The 20,173-nt window shown below is 48.9% G+C and overlaps 1 protein-coding gene across 1 annotated transcript in view; it reads left to right on the top strand.

Annotated features, from left to right (window-relative positions):
* Positions 1-20,173, top strand: part of BCORL1 (BCL6 corepressor like 1) — a 90,005-nt gene that overhangs the window by 57,564 nt on the left and 12,268 nt on the right. The window contains exons 8-11 of the mRNA XM_049766721.1: positions 158-387; positions 6,143-6,340; positions 15,652-15,818; positions 16,935-17,080. Of these exons, the coding sequence (XP_049622678.1) occupies positions 158-387; positions 6,143-6,340; positions 15,652-15,818; positions 16,935-17,080 (741 nt within the window). The remainder of the gene's footprint in view (positions 1-157; positions 388-6,142; positions 6,341-15,651; positions 15,819-16,934; positions 17,081-20,173) is intronic.

Raw genomic sequence — 20,173 nt, 5'->3', positions numbered from 1 at the left:
CCCTGAGCACTGTTGTGTGTGACCCAAAAACAGGCCCCAAATTTGTAGTTAATGAGATTGGAATCCATAAAATCTTGTGAATGATCTTAGAGGATGGCAACAATCTTTGATGTTCCATTTCCCTCATACCCATTCTTTTCCTATTTCTTACCTTCAGAGCCCAAGGTTCGGAAGCAGAAGCCTCTCCCCGAGACCTTGGCAGAACCCCGGCTCAGGACCAGAAGCCTTCCTCTGCCCAGCAAAACCCAGGAGGTCTTAGATTTACCCATTGTTGTTCTCCCCAATATTAACCTGGAAGAACCAGCTTGCCTTGAACAATCAGAAAAGCCATCAGGAAAACGAAAGTGTAAGACCAAGCATGTAGTGACCTTCTCGGAAGAGGCAAAGGTATGTTGTGAGAGAAAGGGATTTGGGGGGCTGGCAAGCTCTCCACAGGCTCAGGAGTGCACAGGCCCATGAGTAAAGGGATGGGAAGGATCAAATGAATTCCTATGTGTTAAAGTATTTCTGTATTTTTAGAAGGACTCTTGGTTGGATTTGAAGAATGGGAACTAAAATGACAGCCAACAATAGTGTTGGCAAGCAAATGATTTGATCTCTGTGGTCTTTTCCTTGACAAGCCTGGGTTGGCCTTTGGGGATGTTAACCTGAATAGCTTTTAATATCCAATCAAGAAGCTTTATTTCTGGATAAAACTTGATGGAAACCAATGGGAGTTTCCTGAGTCAGTCAAGGTGAAAAATCAACTTGATAGCCAGACACAGGTTGAACCCATTTGGGTTCAGGTATAGTTGTCTTTCCGTACCTGCTTCTCCAGCTTCTTTGTTCCATGTGGAGTCACAGGATTAGAGAAGTAGCCAGGGCAGCAATCTGGAAGGGGCCAGGGCCATAGTACAGCAGGTAGGGCATTTGGCTTGCATGCAACCAACCTGGGTTCAATTCCTAGCACCCCGTAAGGTCCCCCAGGCACCACCAGGGGTAATTCCTGAACGTTGAGCCAGGGCTAAGCCCTGAGCATAGCCAGATGTGGCCCAAAATCCCAAAAATAAATATAAAAATAGGGCCAGAGTGATAGCATAGTGGCAGGGTGTTTGCCTTGCACACAGCCAACCTGTTATGGACCTGGTTTGATCCCCAGCATCCCACATGGTCCCCCCAAGGCTGCCAAAAGCTATTTTTTCTCCTCTCCTCTCCTCTCCTCTCCTCTCCTCTCCTCTCCTCCCCTCCCCTCCCCTCCCCTCCCCTCCCCTCCCCTCCCCTCCCCTCTTTTTTTTTTGGTTTTTGGGCCACACCCAGTGGGGCTCAGGTTATTCCTGGCTCTGTCCTCAGAAATTTCTCCTGGCAGGCTCGGGGACATTATGGGTTCTTCCCAGGTCAGCCTTGTGCAGGGCAAACACCCTACCTCTGAGCTATCACTCTGGCACCCAAAAGTGATTTCTTTTATTTTCTTTTTTGTTTTTGTTTTGGGTCACACCCAGTGACACTAAGGGGTTACTCCTGGCTATGCGCTCATAAATTGCTCCTGGTTGGGGGACCATATGGGACACCAGGGGATCACACCACGGTCTGTCCTAGGTTAGCGCTTGCAAGGCAAAACTCTACCACTTGTGCCATCACACCGGCCCCCCAAAAGCGATTTCTGAGCACAGAGCCTGGAGTAACCCCTGAGTGCTGTTGGGCGTGGCCCCAAAACCAAACATAAATTAATAAAAATAGAAGCCCTGTTCAGTACCAACCATCTATCGCTCTTTCGTCTGATGTTCATGACATTTACGATGGGGTCTGTGAGGCACCATTGGGAGAAGCTCGCTGTCCTTGCCTCTTCCGGTGGCGAAGAGGGGAGCTTTTTTGGGAGGAGCAGGTTTTATGTATGGAGACCAAAGCAGTATTGCTCATCGTGGACATGTTTTGGTGCTTGTGATTTTTACAGATATTTCCAGCCCTTGAATGAGTGTGCATGACAAAAGGGAGCCCGGTCTGTTTGTGCCCTCCTCCCTGCCTGTCCCCCTCCACCACGGGCCTGGAATACCATTTTAGTTCAAACAAGTAACGCAATCCATTTTCCTCATCTTTAAAATCGAAGATGATGCTCCGTGTCCTTTTCATCTCACAAGAGTACTTGGGGGAACAAAAGAGTCCTGGGATGTGAAAGGCTTTGATGCTTGGCGAGTGTTCTCGGAGGCTGCTTTGCACCCTTGGGCATCAGGCCGAGGCTAGAATGCAGGCAAGGAGGCATTGTGTGGCAAGGTAACGGCGACTATGCCCTCTCTCCTCGTTCTCACAGCAGATGAGCAGAGGTTCGCAGGAAAGGTTTTCCTCCTTTCCTGGTGCAGAAACCAAGGCTCGGAGAAGCAATGGGGGGTGAGGACAGATGCCTCTGCAGGGTCAATGGTGGTGGGGACTAGTAGCTGCCCTAGAGCCAGCCCATGGCCCTTTGCAGTGGCCTCCTTCCCTTTAGTGGGTGGCTCCTGTCTGTGTCCTGGAGAGGGTGGCTGGGCATCGAGGCACCTCAGCTATGTCCCTGAGCAGCTCTGGGAAAGGTTGGGCCCATACCCCTGTCCCTGTCACCAGCTCTTCCCCCCGCCCAGATACTCGAATGTCCCCAGCCTACACAAAAATGACCAGCCGCCTGACAGCCAGCACTACATGCTTCTATTTTCTCCTGGCAGTGAGTCCACTGAAACATTGCCCCTGGAGAGGTTTTGTCCCTTCACAACCCCCCCCTTTTCTCCCCGCACCCTGCCTTTCTTTCTCCTTCAGTCACCGCCACCTGCTCTGGTTGCCCCCATGGCACTGGGCTTTGTGGTGGGAAGTGAGGGGGAGAGAGGGGGATGTGCCTGCAGCACTCAAGCTGGGGCAGTGGCCAAAGGCTTCTTCTCATAGGGACGCTGAGCCAGGGGTTGCCGGCAGGGGGAGGGTTCCCCCATCACATCAGCTCGCTCCCCCCCCCCCCCAGACAGCCTCCCTTGCCTGGCAGCCCTAGCACCCAGGAGAGTCACCCTTTGACTGCTGGCTTGATAGAGCTCAAACCTGGGCATTTTACCCAGCAGTCTCAAGACCCGCCACTCTTCACTCTTCATCCTGTGGCGAAAGGAGCGGCCTTCCATACTGGCCTTACCTGCCTGCCAGAGCTGGTTTTTCCCTGCTTTCCGGGTGGAGGTGGGGTAGCCACACTCACTCACTACCTGGAGATTTGCCTAGATGTAGCAAGCGGCCCTGGCCACAGAATTTTTTCTCTGCTGACACCATCCTTGCCTGGCACCTGTTGTTCTCTCTAGGCCACTTTCCTGGCCCCATGACTCTTAACATTGCTGCCTTGAGGCAAGTTAGCTAATATTAGTTGGGCTGCCATACCCAGGCCTGAGGGAAGGCTCTGTACTCAGAATTGGGCTCTGTATAGACCAGGAGAGGAGAGATGATTACAGTAAGGACTATTCCCCCATGGAGGAATACGTTTTTCCAGGGGAGGTCAAATTTGCTTGTGAAACGGGGTGTGTGTGATGAAGGCATCAGATGATTGGGATTCAGATGAGGTGATCTGATTCTGGAGGTAGGGCAGTGGGAAGCAATGTTGGGGACCAGTGTTCTTCGACCTTTTGACACCAGTGAATCAGCACCTGTACTACATGAGGGGTTCATGGATTGGAAGTTAGAACCAAGTCAGCAGTGGTTCACAATCTTCCTACAAAGAATGGTCTTATAGAGTCAAACACATGAGATTTCTGTGTTACCCTGATGCCCTGAGGTAGTTGGATAAAGGAGCTATATTTGACACCTGCTTGGGTGTAACAGATGACCTGGAAACCTAGCCCCTTAGTATAGTAATAGACATGTATTATCTAGCTCCCATAGGTTCTGGGGGGGTGGTCAGGAATTCAGCAGCTGCTGGAGCTGGCTTATGGTCTGGCTCTTGGATGAGGTTAAAGTGTAGGTTTCAGTCAGGTCTGCCTTTAGGCCCATACTTGAGCTTTAGGACCCGTGTGCAACATAGCTGCCTCCCCTGACTGCTGGCAAGAGCCCTCTCTTTCCACCTTGAGTCTCTTTCCCACCTGACATGGCCTGGATCTTGACCCAGAATGAGTGACTTTCAAAGAATCACTTTGGTGTCATAGCTTATAAGAGCCACATTTTCATCTCTGCTAGCTCTTCTTGGTGATATAGGCAATACAGGGTGTAAGGCTACCCCTGACCATGATTATCAGGAGGGTGGGGAGTCCCCTAAGAACTAAAAGGAGTAATTCCTAAGTACAGAACCAGGAATAACTCTTGAACATTGCTGGGTGTGACCCAGAAAGTTAAAAAAAAGGGAGGAAATGGGGAAATGTCCAAGGGTTATTGATTAGGCAAGAGCTCTAAGCTTGGGGGACTGGGGAGAGAGTACAGATGTAGGATGCTTGCTTGCATGTGAGTGACCCTGGCTCAGTCCCCCAGCACCCTGTATGTTTCTGAGCCTCATAGGACTGATCCTTGAGTGCAGAGCCAGGAGTAAGACTTGAGCACTACTGGGTGCTCAAAAAAGCCAACAAGAACAAAAAAGAACTCTGAAGTTTGGGACTAGAGAAGTAACTGAGTAATAAAATTACCTTTGAAACAACAGACTCTAATTCCATCTCATGTAACCCTTCAACCTCATCAGGAGTGATCCCTGAGCACAGAGAAGCAATTTCTAAACACTGCCCCAAACCAAAGGATAAAAGGAACTCATGTTTTAGGGACATACTGTGCATTTGGCTCTAGAGCCTTTAGAGCAGGGGTCCTCAAACTTTTTAAACAGGGGGCCAGTTCACTGTCCCTCAGACCATTGGAGGGTCTGACTATAGTAAAAACAAAACTTATGAACGAATTCTTTTTTTTTTTTTTTGGTTTTTGGGCCACACCCAGTGTTGCTCAGGGGTTACTCCTGGCTATGCGCTCAGAAGTCGCTCCTGGCTTGGGGGACCATATGGGAAACCAGGGGATCGAACCGCGGTCCATCCAAGGCTAGCGCAGGCAAGGCAGGCACCTTACCTCTAGCGCCACCGCCCGGCCCCTCTGATGAACGAATTCTTTTTTTTTTTTTTTTTTTTTGGTTTTTGGGCCACACCCGTTTGACGCTCAGGGGTTACTCCTGGCTATGAGCTCAGAAATCGCCCCTGGCTTGGGGAGACCATATGGGATGCCGGGGGATTGAACCGAGGTCCATCCTACGCTAGCGCTTGTAAGGCAGACACCTTACCTCTAGCGCCACCTTCCCGGCCCCAAGATGAACGAATTCTTATGCACACTGCATATACCTTATTTTGCAATGAAGAAACAAAACAGATACAAATACAGTATGTGGCCCGTGGGCCATAGTTTGAGAACCACTGCTTTAGAGCATAGTTCATTAGCTCAGCAGCCATGCCAGGAAGAAAGAAGGACTCAGGGAAGTGGGACTTGTCTTCTATCTAGAAGGTTTAGTGACCTGTGTAATTCCCAAATGTGATCACTCCCTACAGCTCTGCCTGGGCATGGACATGATCTGGGGCCACAGTGACAAGCCTGGTTAGGGTTGCCAGTAGGGAAGGGTCATTCATCTTTTTATTCTTTTTGTTTGTTTGTTTTTGGGCCACACCCGGCGGTGCTCAGGGGTTACTCCTGGCTGTCTGCTTAGAAATAGCTCCTGGCAGGCACGGGGGACCATATGGGACACCGGGATTCGAACCAACCACCTTTGGTCCTGGATTGGCTGCTTGCAAGGCAAACGCCGCTGTGCTACCTCTCCGGGCCCCATCTTTTTATTCTTATTCCATTCTCGTTTTGTTTTCCTTTGGGGGCTCAACTTAAGAGGTTGCTGGGCTATTCCAGGTTTGAGCTGTCCTCCCTGGCTGAAGGTCCTTGCAAGGCAAGTGAAGGCTTTGCTTCAGCCCATGCTTGTCTTTGTTTATCTATACCCTCAGAGGTGCCTTTGCTTGTTTATAGATATGACTTGTTCAAACCTCAATCAGTGGGGATTGAGGCTTTGCTAGGGCTTGAGCCGTGCTGGGCTGCCCTGCTCAATCTCTAAATTCCAGCCCCTTCACAGGGCTTTTGTGGTTGAGGGTTTGCACCCATTGGCAGTTTTCCACTGGGTAGCAATGGACAGGAACCCTTGCTGATCTGTGACCTCTCCTCTGCTTTTCAGGGCAAAGGGCGCTGGAATCAGCAAAAGTCACACTCACCTAAGTCTACCACCTCAGCAAAAGCCACTGCTACTGCTGTCTCAGAAGAGAGTTTAGAATCACCTAGCGCCCTTCAGATGCCGCCAGAGGCTCGGCGACTCATAGTGAACAAAAATGCTGGTGAGACACTCCTGCAGCGGGCAGCGCGTCTGGGCTATAAGGTAATTGCCTTCTTCTCCCTATACCAGCAGGGTAGGTCATTGCCGGAGCTCTGATGGAGAAACTTCTCTCCACTTCTCTCCATTGGCTCTTCTGTAACCCAAGCAGCATTGTGTTGGACGCCCATACTGTCTTCCCCATGTGTCCAAATTACCAGTGGGGTTGCTATGTCCCTGTTGTGGTTTGTGGTAATGCAATCTTTCTAGACTGGTCATCGATTCCTCGGCCAAAAACGGGATGCTGGTGTTTCTCTTATTTTGTCTGGGCTGTCCCTGAGTGGTGACACTCTCCTACTCGGAGAAGAACCAGGGGAAATCATTTTTCGTGCTTCCTATCCTCCTCCAACTCCCTTTCATTTCAGCTGCCAGTAGCAAGGGTGGGGGTGATCAAGTGTATTGGGGAGAAGGCTGTGTTTGACTTTGAGCTGCTTCCTTATGGAGCTGAAAGGGAGCACAGATGGATTGAGTGAATCTGTTGTTAGGTTAAGAACTCAGGTCACGGGGCCGGAGAGATAGCATGGAGGTAAGGCGTTTGCCTTTCATGCAGAAGGTCATCGGTTCGAATCCCGGCGTACCATATGGTCCCCCATGCTTGCCAGGAGCAATTTCTGAGCATGGAGCCAGGAGTAACCCCTGAGCAAGGACGGGTGAGACCCAAAAACCAAAAAAAAAAAAAAAAAAAGAACTCAGGTCACAATAAAAGAACTCAGATCAGGGGGCCGGGAGCAGTGGCACAAGTGGTAAGGCTTCTATATGGTCCCCCAAAGCCAGGAGCGATTTCTGAGTGCATAGCCAGGAGGAACCCCTGAGCATAACTGGGTGTGCCATCCACCCCCCAAAAAAAGATCATTTCCAGAGTGGAAAGTACAAAGATTAAGGTGCTGTGGCCCTAGTATGAATCCTGGGACCACCAGAAATGGCCTGGAACTAGGTGTGGCCCCTTAGCACTATTAGGTATATCCTAAAACCAACACAAAATTAATTTTTTTCTTTTCTTTTCTTTTCTTTTCTTTTCTTTTCTTTTCTTTTCTTTTCTTTTCTTTTCTTTTCTTCTTTTCTTTTCTTTTTTTTGGTTTTCTGGGCCACACCCAGTGGTGCTGAGGTGTTTACTGCTGACTCTATGCTCAGAAATCACTCCTTGCTGGCTCAGGGGACCATATGGGATGCTGGGGATCAAATCTTGTCAGCGTATGCAAGGCAACCACTCTACTTGTTGTGCTCTTGCTCCAGTCCCATTAAAAAGAATTCTGATGATTTCTAATCATAAAATATTCACCATAAGCCTGTAAGTTTTAGTATCACCGTCTTTATTTTACTTTCAATTGAGGTTCTGTGGTTTACAATACTTAATTTTGTTTCTTTTGGGCCACCTGTGGCTGTGTTCAGGGCTTACTCCTGCCTCTGTGGTCAGGAATCACTTCTGGTGAGGCTCAGTGGACCATATGGGCTGCTGGGGATTGAACCCAGGTTGGCTTCATGCAAAGCTACACACTTGCATGTAGAAGCATGCACAAGATCCTACATGCTGTACTATCTCTCCAGCCTAGTTTTCAATCATTTTAATGGTGGTCTTTCAAGCACAGAATTTTAACATTTCACTCCAGTGTACCCACTTCCCTCCCACAAGTGCCCCGATGCCCCTCCCTCTCAAACCTCTCTAGATTAATTCAATGGTGTGAATTGGTTCTCCATTTCACCATTTTACAGATGAAAACCTAAGGCAAAACAACTGATCCAAGTTCACTTAACACTCTGTGCGTGTGCGTGTGCGTGTGTGTGTTGTGTGTGTGTGTGTCTCTGTCTGTGTATGTAATGTCTCGATTCATACCAAGTCTCTGAATTTAAGCACAGGATGAGAGTGGAAGTCTAACTCAGTTGCAATCAAGAAATTACAGTGTTGACCATTTTGGTTGTTCCCCCTTGTTTGGGAGGAGCTTCCAAGCACTACTGAGTGGGCCTACAGCCATTTCTGGCAATACTTGGCTAACTAGGCCAGATGGCTCAATGCTTGGGCTTGGCCATTTGGTACTGGGGCTTTCAGTGCTACACCCACTGCTGTTCAGGTGCTATTTGGCTCCAGGTATTGAACTCGGGTCCTTAGTATGGATGATATCCTGAGCTAGCTTCAAGGACCCCGTTTTTGACTGTTTGGGGGTTTTTGTTTCTTTGTTTTTGTTTTGTTGTTGTTGTCTGTTTGGTCATACCCAGCAAGTGCTTAGGGGTTACTCCTGGCTCTACACTCAGAAATCGCTCCTGGCAGGCTCAGGGAACCATATGGGATGTCGGGATTCAAACCACCATCCTTCTGCATGCAAGACAAACGCCCTACCTCCATGCTATCTTTCTGGCCCTCATTCTTTACTTTTTAAGTTTTTGTTGTTGTTGTTTTGCTTTTGGGTCACACCCGGCAGTGCTCAGGGTTACTCCTGGCTCTACTTTCAGAAATCGCTCCTGGCAGGCTTGGGGGACTGGACTATATGGGATGCATGCAAATGCCCCATCTCCATGCTGTCACTCTAGCCCCTACCTTTTAAATCATTTTAACTTTTTGTAACTAGGAGGTATTCCCCAGCAATGCTCAGGAGTCTGGCAGTGTGGTTCTACTCAGGCCTACAGTGCTGGGAGCCACCAGGACCACATTCATGGTAATCAGGTGTATAATATAAAATATAAAATCCTAGTGTTGGGTTAAGGCCTTTCTGAGGATGGTGCCTGTAGCCCCTTGGCCAGTCAGTCTGAAGGTTGCAGGACAACAGCGGAGAGAGTCACAAGCAGTCAGGTGAAGCTTCAGGAGACAGCTGGTTTTATTACATGGTCCTAAATGCCATGTGCATTTCTTCACATGGCTTCTTAGCTAAGATTTTCATGCCGCCTCTTTCAGCTGTCCTCCCTGATTCCTTGCTCCTTTGTCTGCCTTCCCTTCCCCCCAGGCAAGCAAGGCTTTTATTCCAAAACTCAGACCCCTCCCAAGTGTGGGTGAGTCTGACCATCTAGGTGGGATAAACAGGAAGTTAGGGTAAGGGATTACCACACTCGGTGCCATGTGGTTGCTAAAGTTCAAACTTGGGTCCTTGCTTATGTGAGGCTTGTTTTTCAGCCCTTTGAGCTCTTATCTCCCTGACTCTTAGGTATCTTCTTGTTTTGAAGGGGGTTAGATTAGGGCCATATTTGATGATGCTTAGGGGATGCTCTTTTGGTGGGGGGTGTTGGGTTTTGGGTTACTCCTAGCTCTATGCTCAAATCACTCATGACAGGCTGGGATGGGACTACATGAGATGCCGGGGATCAAACCTGAGTCCATCCTGGGTTGTTTGTGTGCAAGGCAAACGCCGTACTCCAGCTCTTGGCTCTCAGGAATGACTCTAGTAGTTGCTCAAAGGACCATGCATGATGACAGGGATTAAGCTGGGCTTGGCCATAGTCAAAGCAAGTGTCTTACCCTGTCTGCTTTCTGACTTTTTAAAAATAATATCTTTATATAAGCATCATGGTTACAAATATGTTTATAGTTGGGTTTCAGTCATTAAAAGTACCACCCCCCTTCACCAGTGCAATCTTCCTGCCACCAATGCTCCCCAGGATCTCTCGGTCCCTTTTGCTGCTGGCAGCTTCTGTCTGGCAGTGCCAGCTGGACTTCAATGAATCTGCTTCAGAGAGAGTGGGTTGCATGGACCGCAGCTAAATATGAAATATGAAGAAATGACCTCACAATTAATGTATGGGGAAAACATGTTCTGGCAAGTGTGTTACAACTTTAATTTCCAACCTAGGAGTATTTCAAGGGGTAAAGGGACAGTCATTATGAGAGGAATGCTCACATTTTTTTCTATGCAAAGTACAGAAACTTATCAGTGTACAATGTTTGATCTTTAAAACAATACACATGGCTCTAGGTGGTTTGTAACCTTAGAATAGAATATAGTTCAGTTTGGAGCTCAGAGGATTAAAGGAAGGTAAACTTTTTACATTTCAAAGTAGTTCCTCTCTGGCCTGGCCTTAGGTGTCATACTGTTGTAAATTAAGAGATTAGCAAAAAGCTAGGTTTCCTATAACAAATTTCCTTTACCTAAGGGAACAGGTTTCTAGTTTAGGGGGCTAAGCCTAACTTCTAAGGTCTGGTTTTGAAAGAGAAAAAAACATATGAAAGGGGTACAGAATTTATACCTAGTAAAATTCAATAGCCCAATGCTATACTGGCCAAACCTTTTTGGAGTGTAAATTAGTTAGGTATTCAAAGTGACTAGGGGAAGTTCCTGAAGCAAAGCAATCCTGCTATGGTGTTCAAAGACAAGGAGAGAAGAAATTGTTTTTTTTGATGCTGAGTATTCCAGGTAAAGATAAATTTAATTTATCTGTATTTATCTGTATTGTCTGTAATTTATCTGTATTTATCTGTATTGTCTGTAAAAATCCTTGTTAGGATGAGAAAGGTTTTACTATATACACAGCAGAAGGGAGCGAGCATGCTTATGTATGTATGTATGTATGTATGTATGTATGTATGTATGTATGTATGTATGTATGTATGTATGAAAGAAAAGGTTGGTAGTAAAGAAGGCGGATTGTCATTTTCATTAACTATCTCATTTAATTATCCACACTGAGAGAGAAGACTCAGTGGGTCTATTGATGAGAGATCTCTCAGGAATCTTGCAGCCATCCACAATTGAGGGAAAAGACTTCTCAGTGGGCCTGCTGGTAATATTTCCTCGGGAATTTTTGATTTGCTACCCAAATTAGGGTATGAACATCCTAGCAGGTCTTTTGTCTGACTTCCTCTAGAAACATTAATATTCCTATTATGTTAATACTAAGACACCCTCTTTCAATATCTAGGGGCCTGAGAGATAGATAGTACAGCAAGTAGGGCATTTGTCTTGCATGAGACCAACCTGGGTTCAATCCCTGACAGCCTGTCTGGTCCTTAGAACCCCACTAGAGTGATTTCTGAGTATAGAGCCAGGAATAACCCCTGAGCACCACTCAGTGTGGCATAAAAATTAAACAAGCAAACAAAAACAGACTTTCAATATCTAGGGGATAGTAAGGTGTTTGCCTTGCGTATGGCTGACCTGTGTTCTATCCCTGCATGCCATATGGTTCCCCAAGCACAATCGAATGATTCCTGAACACCTCTGGATATAACTTAACAACAACAACAAAAGACTTTGAATAACTCACTCCTTCCCCGCAGTTTATAGGGACCACACCTAGCAATGCCGTGAAAGCCATGTGGTGGTAGTATGGAACTGATAGATGGTCAAGTTACATACATAGGCGCTGCTGCTGGATAAGACTGCCCTCTTTCTGGGGACTCCATAACAGTTCTTGGGGGACTGGAGGTTATTCCTGATACTTGGTCTAGTTTTGAGGGCCTGACTGACACTCAGTGCTTGTCTCAGGGATGATGATGTGCTGCTCAGGTCTGGCAATGCAGAGGGCCCCTGGACCACTCCGGCACAGGGGACTAGATGTTGCCAGGGAGTGGCCCGGGCCTCTGGGTGTAAGGGACACACTCCAGTTCCCTGAATCTGCTTTTTTTTGAAGCTTTCAATATCTAGAACTCTTTTTATTTTATTTACTTGTTTATTCGTTTATTTATTCATTTATTTATGGATTTTGGGTCACACACGGTAGCGTCAGGGATTACACTTGACTGTTCAGAAATCACTCCTGACAGGCTCAGGACCTAGAACTCTTTTTTTTTAACTTATGGAGCCACACCCAGAAGCCTTGGGAAGTGGTATGGGTATGTATCCTGCCTGTTGAACCATCCCTGGTCCCTATAACTGACTTCTTTAAAATAATTATTCTGGGAACGATATTGCAGTTGGGAGGCCCTTTCCTTGCACACAGGTGACCTGTGTTCAAAGCCTGGAATTCCATGTGACCCCCAAGCACCACCAGGAGTAATTCCTGAGTGCAGAGCCAGGAAGAACCCTTGAGAATTGCCAGATGTAACTCCAAAACATAAAAATTAATAAATAAATAAAATGACTGTACCTCCATCTTGGCTAATGAACATGAATGAGCTGCCTTGGATAGGAACTTACCCAAAGCTGCTATTTTTCTTGGGGACATAGAATCAGGGTACAGAGCCTCCAAGAAAGATCTAAAAAGGAAAAAACTAGGAAACCCCCTGGCCTTGAGGTTTTTTCTTTTATTTGGAGTCAAACTGGTGAACGGAAAGACTTAGGAAAACAAACTAGGATTGGGACATGAATTGAGCAGACTTGTAGCAGGGAAGCAATCATTATATCCCTGGGTGAGGAGGGTCAAATCTTGATCTCTCCTGTTTACAGGCAGTGCCACAGGTCCTGCACCCCAAAAGCCCCCCAGTTCCACACACCCAAGCTTGCACACCCACTCACGCTTGGCTTTGTTAGCTTGCTCTAGCCAACCAACCATAATCTAGATCTGCTTCAGGAAGTGAAGTGAGCCATCCACTGAGAGACGATACATGAGGTACCCCGGGAGTTCTTGCTGCCAGCATCTCCCGCTCTTCTAGGGACTACCTCTTCCAGTTTCCCCTCCACTTATGCTCTAACCTCAAACCAGACTAGCTAAGCTCGGAAGTGTCCAGGCCTGGAGTCTCGCCCGTGGCTCTCAAGGAATGACCAGGTTAAATTCTCCATGGGACATTCCTTTTTTGGGGGGGAGGGGAAAAACCATGCCTGATGGTGCTCAGGAGTTACTCCTAGTTCAGGGATCACTCCTGGAGGTGCTCAAGTGACCATATAGGATGCTGGGGATCAAACACAGGTCAGCAGTGTGCAAGACAAGTGTTCTACCCACTGTACTATCACTCTGGTTCCTCAGGACAGTTGTGACCCAAAGGGGAAGTCCAGAAATGACTTCCCTGGGATAAGCAAGGGCCAGAAAATGGGTAGAGCTTTTACATTGCACATGGCCAACCTGGGTTCAATCCCTGGCATCTCATATGATCACCTGAACCCCTTCATCCTAAGAATTCTTCTTTGTTCTTGATTTACCACCACAAACTGTATTTGCCCTGCATGTCTCATTCCCTTGACAAAGCCGCAGACCAAGCCACTGGTGTTGCCTAGCCCAGTAGATTCAATTGGGGGGGGTGTCAGGAGGAGGTGAACATCTCTGAGAGCCTCGCCTCAATAGCCTCAACACAGATGAATATTCTTGGTCCTAGCAAATGGGTCCCCAAGGGGTTCCTTAAAAATGAAACATAGGGCCGGGCGGTGGCGCTGGAGGTAAGGTGCCTGCCTTACCTGCGCTAGCCTAGGAGACGGACCGCGGTTCGATCCCCCGGCGTCCCATATGGTCCCCCAAGCCAGGAGCGACTTCTGAGCGCATAGCCAGGAGTAACCCCTGAGCGTCACCGGGTGTGGCCCAAAAACCAAAAAAAAAAAAAAAAAAAAAAAAAAAAAAAAAAAAAAAATGAAACATAGAACTTCGCTCTCTGACCCTGAAAATTTCACTGGTAGCTGTCTAGACAAAGAATACTCAAACAGGGCTGGAGAGATGATAGTATGGCAGGTAGGGCTCTTGTCTTAAATGCAGCCAATCTGGGTTCAATCCCCAGTATCCCATATGGTCTCCCAAGCCTGCCAGGAGTGATTCCTGAACACAGTGCCAGGAGTATACTGATTATCATAGAATGTGACTCCCCCCAAAATAAAATAAAACAATAAAACTCAAAACTGGGGCTGCAGGGACAAGCGAGATAGCATGGAGATAGGGCATTTGCCTTACATCCAGAAGGACAGTGGTTCAAATCCTGGCATCCCATATGGTCCCCTGTGCTTGCCAGGGGCCATTTCTGAGCACAAAGCCAGGAATAGCCCCTGAGAGCTGCCGGGTGTGACACAAAAACAAAACAAAAAAACTGGGCCTGTAGTGATAGCACAGCAGGTAGGGTGTTTGCCTTGTATGCAACTGGACCAGGTTCAAACCCTGCCATCCCATTTGTTTCCGGAAGCCTGCCAGGAGTAACATCTGAGTGCAGTGACAGCAGTAACCCTCGAGCACCACAGCTATGACCCAAAAACAAGAAAAAACTCTCAGAACTGCAATACACTACAAAAAGTTTTATGCACACTCATGTACATTGCAGCCCTGTTTATAATATCCAAGTGCCCAGTGAGAGATGAGTGACTAAAGAAGCTGTAGGGTGTATTTATTTTTCTGTTTTGTTTTTTGATTTTTGGGCCACACCTGGTGGCACTCGGGGGCTACTCCTGGCTCTGCACTCAGAAATCACTCCTGGCAAGCTCAGGGGACCATTTGGGATGCCAGGAATTGAACCTGGGTCTGTTCAGGGTCAGCAGTGTGCAAGGCCCTACCACTGTGCTATCTCTCTGGCCCTTGTAGGGTATATTGTTACTATTAAATACTACTCAGCTATAAGGAAATATGAAAACTTACTTTCTGCCACAACATGGATGAAACTGGGGGTTCATGTTAAGCAAAATTAGAAGAAAGACAAATACCAGATGAACTCAATGCATGAGCAGAATCTAAAGAAAACAAACAAGGGAGGGGCTGGTTGGTAGGTAGGTAAGGCACTTGACTTGCATAGGACTTACCAAAAGTTTTATCCCTAGCATCCCATATGCCCCCAAGCACTGCCAGGAGTAATTCCTAAGTACAGAGCTAGGAAAAACCCCTGAGCATTGCCAGGTGTAACCACACCCCAAAATCCAACAAAATAAACTAAGCAAGGCAATGGATGATGTCCAGTGAGAATGACCAATGGAGATTATGATTAGGGAATAGAGGTAATTGGGGAAGAAAGAGTCCTGTAGATCAGTGAAGGGCATTATTGGCACTTTGGTAGTGGGAATTTCAGGGCATCATTGAGCCCTGAAATTCTAGAAGTGTTTTGAGCTCCTTATAAAATTATTTTTCTTCCGTAAATTCCTGATTCAGAAAAAAAACAACCCAGAGGGGGCCGAGGCAATCACACAGCAGTAGGGCATTTGCCTTGCATGTTGCTGATCCAGGATGGACCTTGGTTCGATCCCTGGCGTCCCATATGGTCCCTTAAACCAGGAGCGATTTCTGATCTCATAGCCAGGAATAATCCCTGAGCATCACCGGGTGTGGCCCAGAAAGCAAAATTAAAAAAAAAAGCAACTCAAGAGTCCTTTGACTGCCGAGTTGAGTTGAGAACTGAGTCAGGCTCACTGCCTTGGACAATGTTTTCAGACTTGCCTGTCCAGTCTCCAGAGTCCCAGGCAAACCCTGGCGCTTTCCACATTTGGAGAACAGCCAAGTGCAATGGGGAGACCTCAGTGATTGCACTGCTCTTCGCTCATGTGCTCCCTCTGGTCCCACAGGATGTCGTCCTGTACTGCCTCCAGAAAGACAGCACTGACGTGAATCACCGTGACAATGCTGGCTACACGGCCCTGCATGAGGCCAGCGCCAGGGGCTGGACCGATATCCTCAGCATTCTGCTGGAGCATGGAGCCAATGTGAACTGCAGTGCTCAGGACGGCACAAGGCAAGAAGGCTGCTCTCCCTCCCTCCCTCCCTCCCCTCCCCTCCTTAGCTCAGCTTCTTGCCCAGGAGAACCTGCTCCCACCTGACTTGTACAGCAGCCAAGGCTCAGGGTTGCAGAGAAGCCGTGTCAGGAGCATCCAGTAACCCTTGAGGGGCACAAGGAGAGGTGGTTCTGGAAAGCCAGCTCGGGAAGCTGGGTGGTCTGGGAGTCATTCTATCAGGTACAGCTTGATCAGTAAGAGCATCAAAAGGCTGGAGCAATCGTACAGCAAGGAGGGCATTTGCCTTGCACGTGGATGACCTGGCTTTGATCCCTGCATCCCACATAGCTCCCCACGTCCTGCCAAGAGTGATGTCCTGAATGCAGAGCCAGGAGTAAGCCCTGAGCTCCGCCGGGTGTAGCCCCAACAAAGATCATTCCGATACCCCTCAACTTACCCAAAGAGTACAGACACTTGCTGTGTGTGTTTACTTCCTTGTTTGGGGCTTACGCCTGGCGGTGCTCAGAGCTTCTACCAAACTGCTCAGGCTCACATCTGACAGGGCTTGAAGATCCTGTGAGGCTGTCAGGGCTCAAACCAACCTTGGCCATGGGCAAAGCAAGTGCCTTAATTGCTGGAATATCTCTTCCGCCCATCTGCTGGGTCTTGAAAACAGAGGCCCTGCTTCCTGCATAGAAGAGACACGTCCTACTTAGCAAATGGGACTTGGATCCCAGGATGCAGGCTCTCCTTGGTGCTCTACCTGGCTCCCCTTCAGAGCCAGAACCGCTCCCCTCGTCCCGCTTCCGGGGTGTTTATCCAAATTCTCCCCTCCTTTGCCCAGCATCTGCTTTTAGTGTTTCCTTAGTCAAAGACCCGAATGCCACGACAGGGGAGCTGCATTATATCCTTGGAATTGAGTCCAAGATTTGAGGGGAGGGGCCAGAGGGATATATTAAAGGGAAAGGGGAAAGAGATGCAGAGGAGGAGAAAGTGGGAGGTGGGAGATACAGTTCTTAGACTCCAAGTCTTGCCTACAACACATGAAGTCACCTTTCACTTGGTCCTGACAAAGTCACCAGGGGACCCCCCCCCAGAGAGACAGGCACTGTCCTTACCCTAGGTCACTTTTGCAGGCCTATTCATGATGCAGCTGTCAATGACAACCTGGAGATTATGTGGCTTTTGCTATCATATGGGGCTGACCCCACTCTGGCTACCTACTCCGGACAAACAGCCATGACGCTGGCGAGCAGCGACGCCATGAAACGCTTTCTCAGTGGTAAGTGGAGCCTCGGGCTGACATCCCCCTACACGAGGATAAGTGGATTCCTTCTAAGGGCCTCAGCAATCGCTAATAGACTTGAAAAGTGCCCCCCAAGATCCACTTCCGCTTCTTCCCTCTCACAAGCAGCCCTCAGTAAATTTGTGACCTCCTCTTTGAATGGGACATTGGTTCTGAAGAAGGCACTTGGCATTTTTGCTTCTGTCTGGGGCACTGGGTCCTCCTTGGAGAGCCAAGTGGGACCTGGACCCCTTCCCTGCCTGGCCTTTCCTTACAGCTTCTGCCTGGGGGACCTGCTGTCCCTCGGCCCCCCTCTTCCCCCTTCCTCTACTTCATCACCTGCCCGCCTCTGGAAAAGTGTCTGGTGCTGAGGCCCACGGCAAGGGCCACCAGCCAGCAGGCATTTGTTTTCTCATTAGCGGAGAACAGCTGTTGGCCTGCCGAGCTCAGAGTGGAGTTGGGCAGCAGGGTGGAGGGACGGACTGGAGGGCAGGCTCGTTCGGGCATGCTCAGTCGGCCTCTCCTCAGGCCTGACCTCCCAGCCGGGCACCCCGCCTCCCCGGTGACGTCACAGCCTGGCCCTTGCTCTCAGTTACTTCTGTAGGCTGCCTGAGCCAGGCCCAGCACAGCTGGGAAGCAGATCATTGATCCTGCTCTTCACACTTTGATGGTCGACCCTGGCTGGGCTGGACTGGGATGCCCTGCAGTCTCGGGGGCTGTCCCAGGCCTCACCTTGGGTTGGACCCTAGTTCGCCTCCCGCCCCATCCCATAGAGTTCTGAGGATGCCAACCCTTCAAGCAGGGCGCAGTTGTTTATGGAACAAAGACTAATTATGTCGCTGATGATGAGGGTGATACAGTGGAGGAACAAAGGAACCTGAACTGCTGAAGGTCCCTGTGGAAGGCGGGCTCTGGCAGAAGCACCCCTTTTATGCTAATACACACTGGCCAGGAGCGACTCCTGCTTCCTGCCTGCCGCCTGCCCACCCACTCTTAACACTGACTCCTGAAGGTCTCAGCCATCACAGCTCCCTGCAGCCTGGCCGACGCAGGAGGATTATCTACGAGGAATATAAAACATGTTCAGGTCCATGGGGGTTCCCTCCCCACACTGGAGTCCCAGACCCCTCTTCCCCATGAAGCAAAGCAGCTTAAGGGTCTTCACGTGGTCACTTCAGAGCAAGGGCCGATTCTGTGGCCTTCAGTCTGAAGGAAGGAGGCTCGGGCCCAGCCACCCTCCACAGCTTCCTCCCACGTGCCCTCTACCACTGGCTCTCTCTCACCCACATGTTATTAAATGCATTCCCTGTGACTAGCAGCAAAAGCTGGCCAGGCCGGCACACTCAAAACCTCACACGATAAAAGCAACCCCCTCAAATTCAGTCTCACCTTGGCAGGTCTCCCCCAGGGGCCTCTCTGGGCAAGAAACAACCTTCTTGAAGGATGCAGGCCCTCTAGATCCAACTGCAGCTGTCTCTGTCCATAGTATTCAGAAGCCCTTGGTCCAAAGTCCCAGAGGAGTTAGAGACGGCCGGAGAGATAGCATGGAGGTAGGGCATTTGCCTTGCATGTAGAAGGACTCTCGGCATCCCCCCCAAGCCTGCCAGGAGCAATTTCTGAGCAGAAAGCCAGGAGTAGCCCCTGAGTCTGTCGGGTGTGACCCTAAAACCAAAAAAAAAGAGAGAGAGAGACAGGGCCCAAGAGATAGCACAGCAGTAGGGCATATGTCTTGCATGCAGCCAATCCAGGACGGATGGTGGTTTGAATCCTAGCATCCCATGTGATCCCTGGTGCCTGCCAGGAGCAATTTCTGAGCACAGAGCTAGGAATAACCCCTGAGCGCTACAGGGTCGTAACCCAACCCCCCAAAAAATACCCACTGGAGACAGGCGCTTTCTTCCCTCTACTCATTTCCACTACCTTGCCCCAACCAGCAGACAGCCTTTTGCTAACTTAAGCACTGGTACCTACTGTTAAAACAGAGGCTTGACTTGAATCTTACCTGCTTAGGCTGAGTATCTTTACTCAGATCCAGATAGTTCTTAATTTTGAGGGGTGAGGAGAATGGGGACACATTCCCAATAGAGAATTAGGGTGCCATGTGGTACCCAGAAATCTCACATAGAGACTTTACCCTCCAGCCCAGCCCTTCTGCTCGCTCCCTTGGCCCCTGATTCCTTTTTTTTGTTTGTTTTTTGTTTTTGTTTTTTTCGGGCCACACCCGTTTGATGCTCAGGGGTTACTCCTGGCTAAGGGCTCAGAAATTGCCCCTGGCTTGGGGGGACCATATGGGACGCTGGGGGATCGAACCATGGTCCTTCCTTGGCTAATGCTTGCAAGGCAGACACCTCACCTCTAGCGCCACCTCGCCGGCCCCGGCCCCTGATTCTTAATTTAAGGAGACCTTTGGGTTACATCAAGCAATATTTAGGGTCTGCTCTTGGCTCTGTTCTGGGAATCGAACTGGGGTCAGCCGCATGAAAGGCAAGTACCTTCAATCTCTGGTCTCTCTCCACAACTCACACCCTCCCATTACTTCATTTTCTGAGCATAGAGCTATAGTTTCAAAATGGGGTTCTCTAATATCCACTGGGTTATAGGGTTCTGCTGTGTGCAGTGACAGAAGTTCCACAAGGTTGAAGGGTGGGGAAGTGGGGTGTCAACCTGCACTACTGCTCCACCCACACTGTGGGTACATTTGTGTCTTATTGGGCATTTTGGAGGACCAAAGAGAAAATACGGGATGAAGGTGCTCGACTTGCCGCCACCAACCTCGTCTCCAGAGCTCCACTATAAATGATGGCTGAGAACGGCCAACTGTAGCCCCCAAAATTAAAAAGAAATTGGCTTTTCCTCCCTGAGCGTTTGCCTCATCAGTAGATTTATCTCCTTCCTCCTCAAACAGACATTTCACTGGGCACCAAATGAAGGGGAATCCCCAGAGAGTAAGGATACACAGGTCCCACTTTGTGCAAGGTTGTGCCTGGCTCTTGGAGAACTTCACTTCGGGCAAGGCTTTTGTTCTGGTTATCTGGGCCTTACGTCCTCTTCCAGCTCTAAGGGGTGCTATTGTTGTCAGGTGTCCTGTAT

Source organism: Suncus etruscus, chromosome X, assembly GCF_024139225.1.
Source record: "Suncus etruscus isolate mSunEtr1 chromosome X, mSunEtr1.pri.cur, whole genome shotgun sequence".
Taxonomy (NCBI): domain Eukaryota; kingdom Metazoa; phylum Chordata; class Mammalia; order Eulipotyphla; family Soricidae; genus Suncus; species Suncus etruscus.
This window is presented reverse-complemented; position numbering and strand designations above follow the sequence as displayed.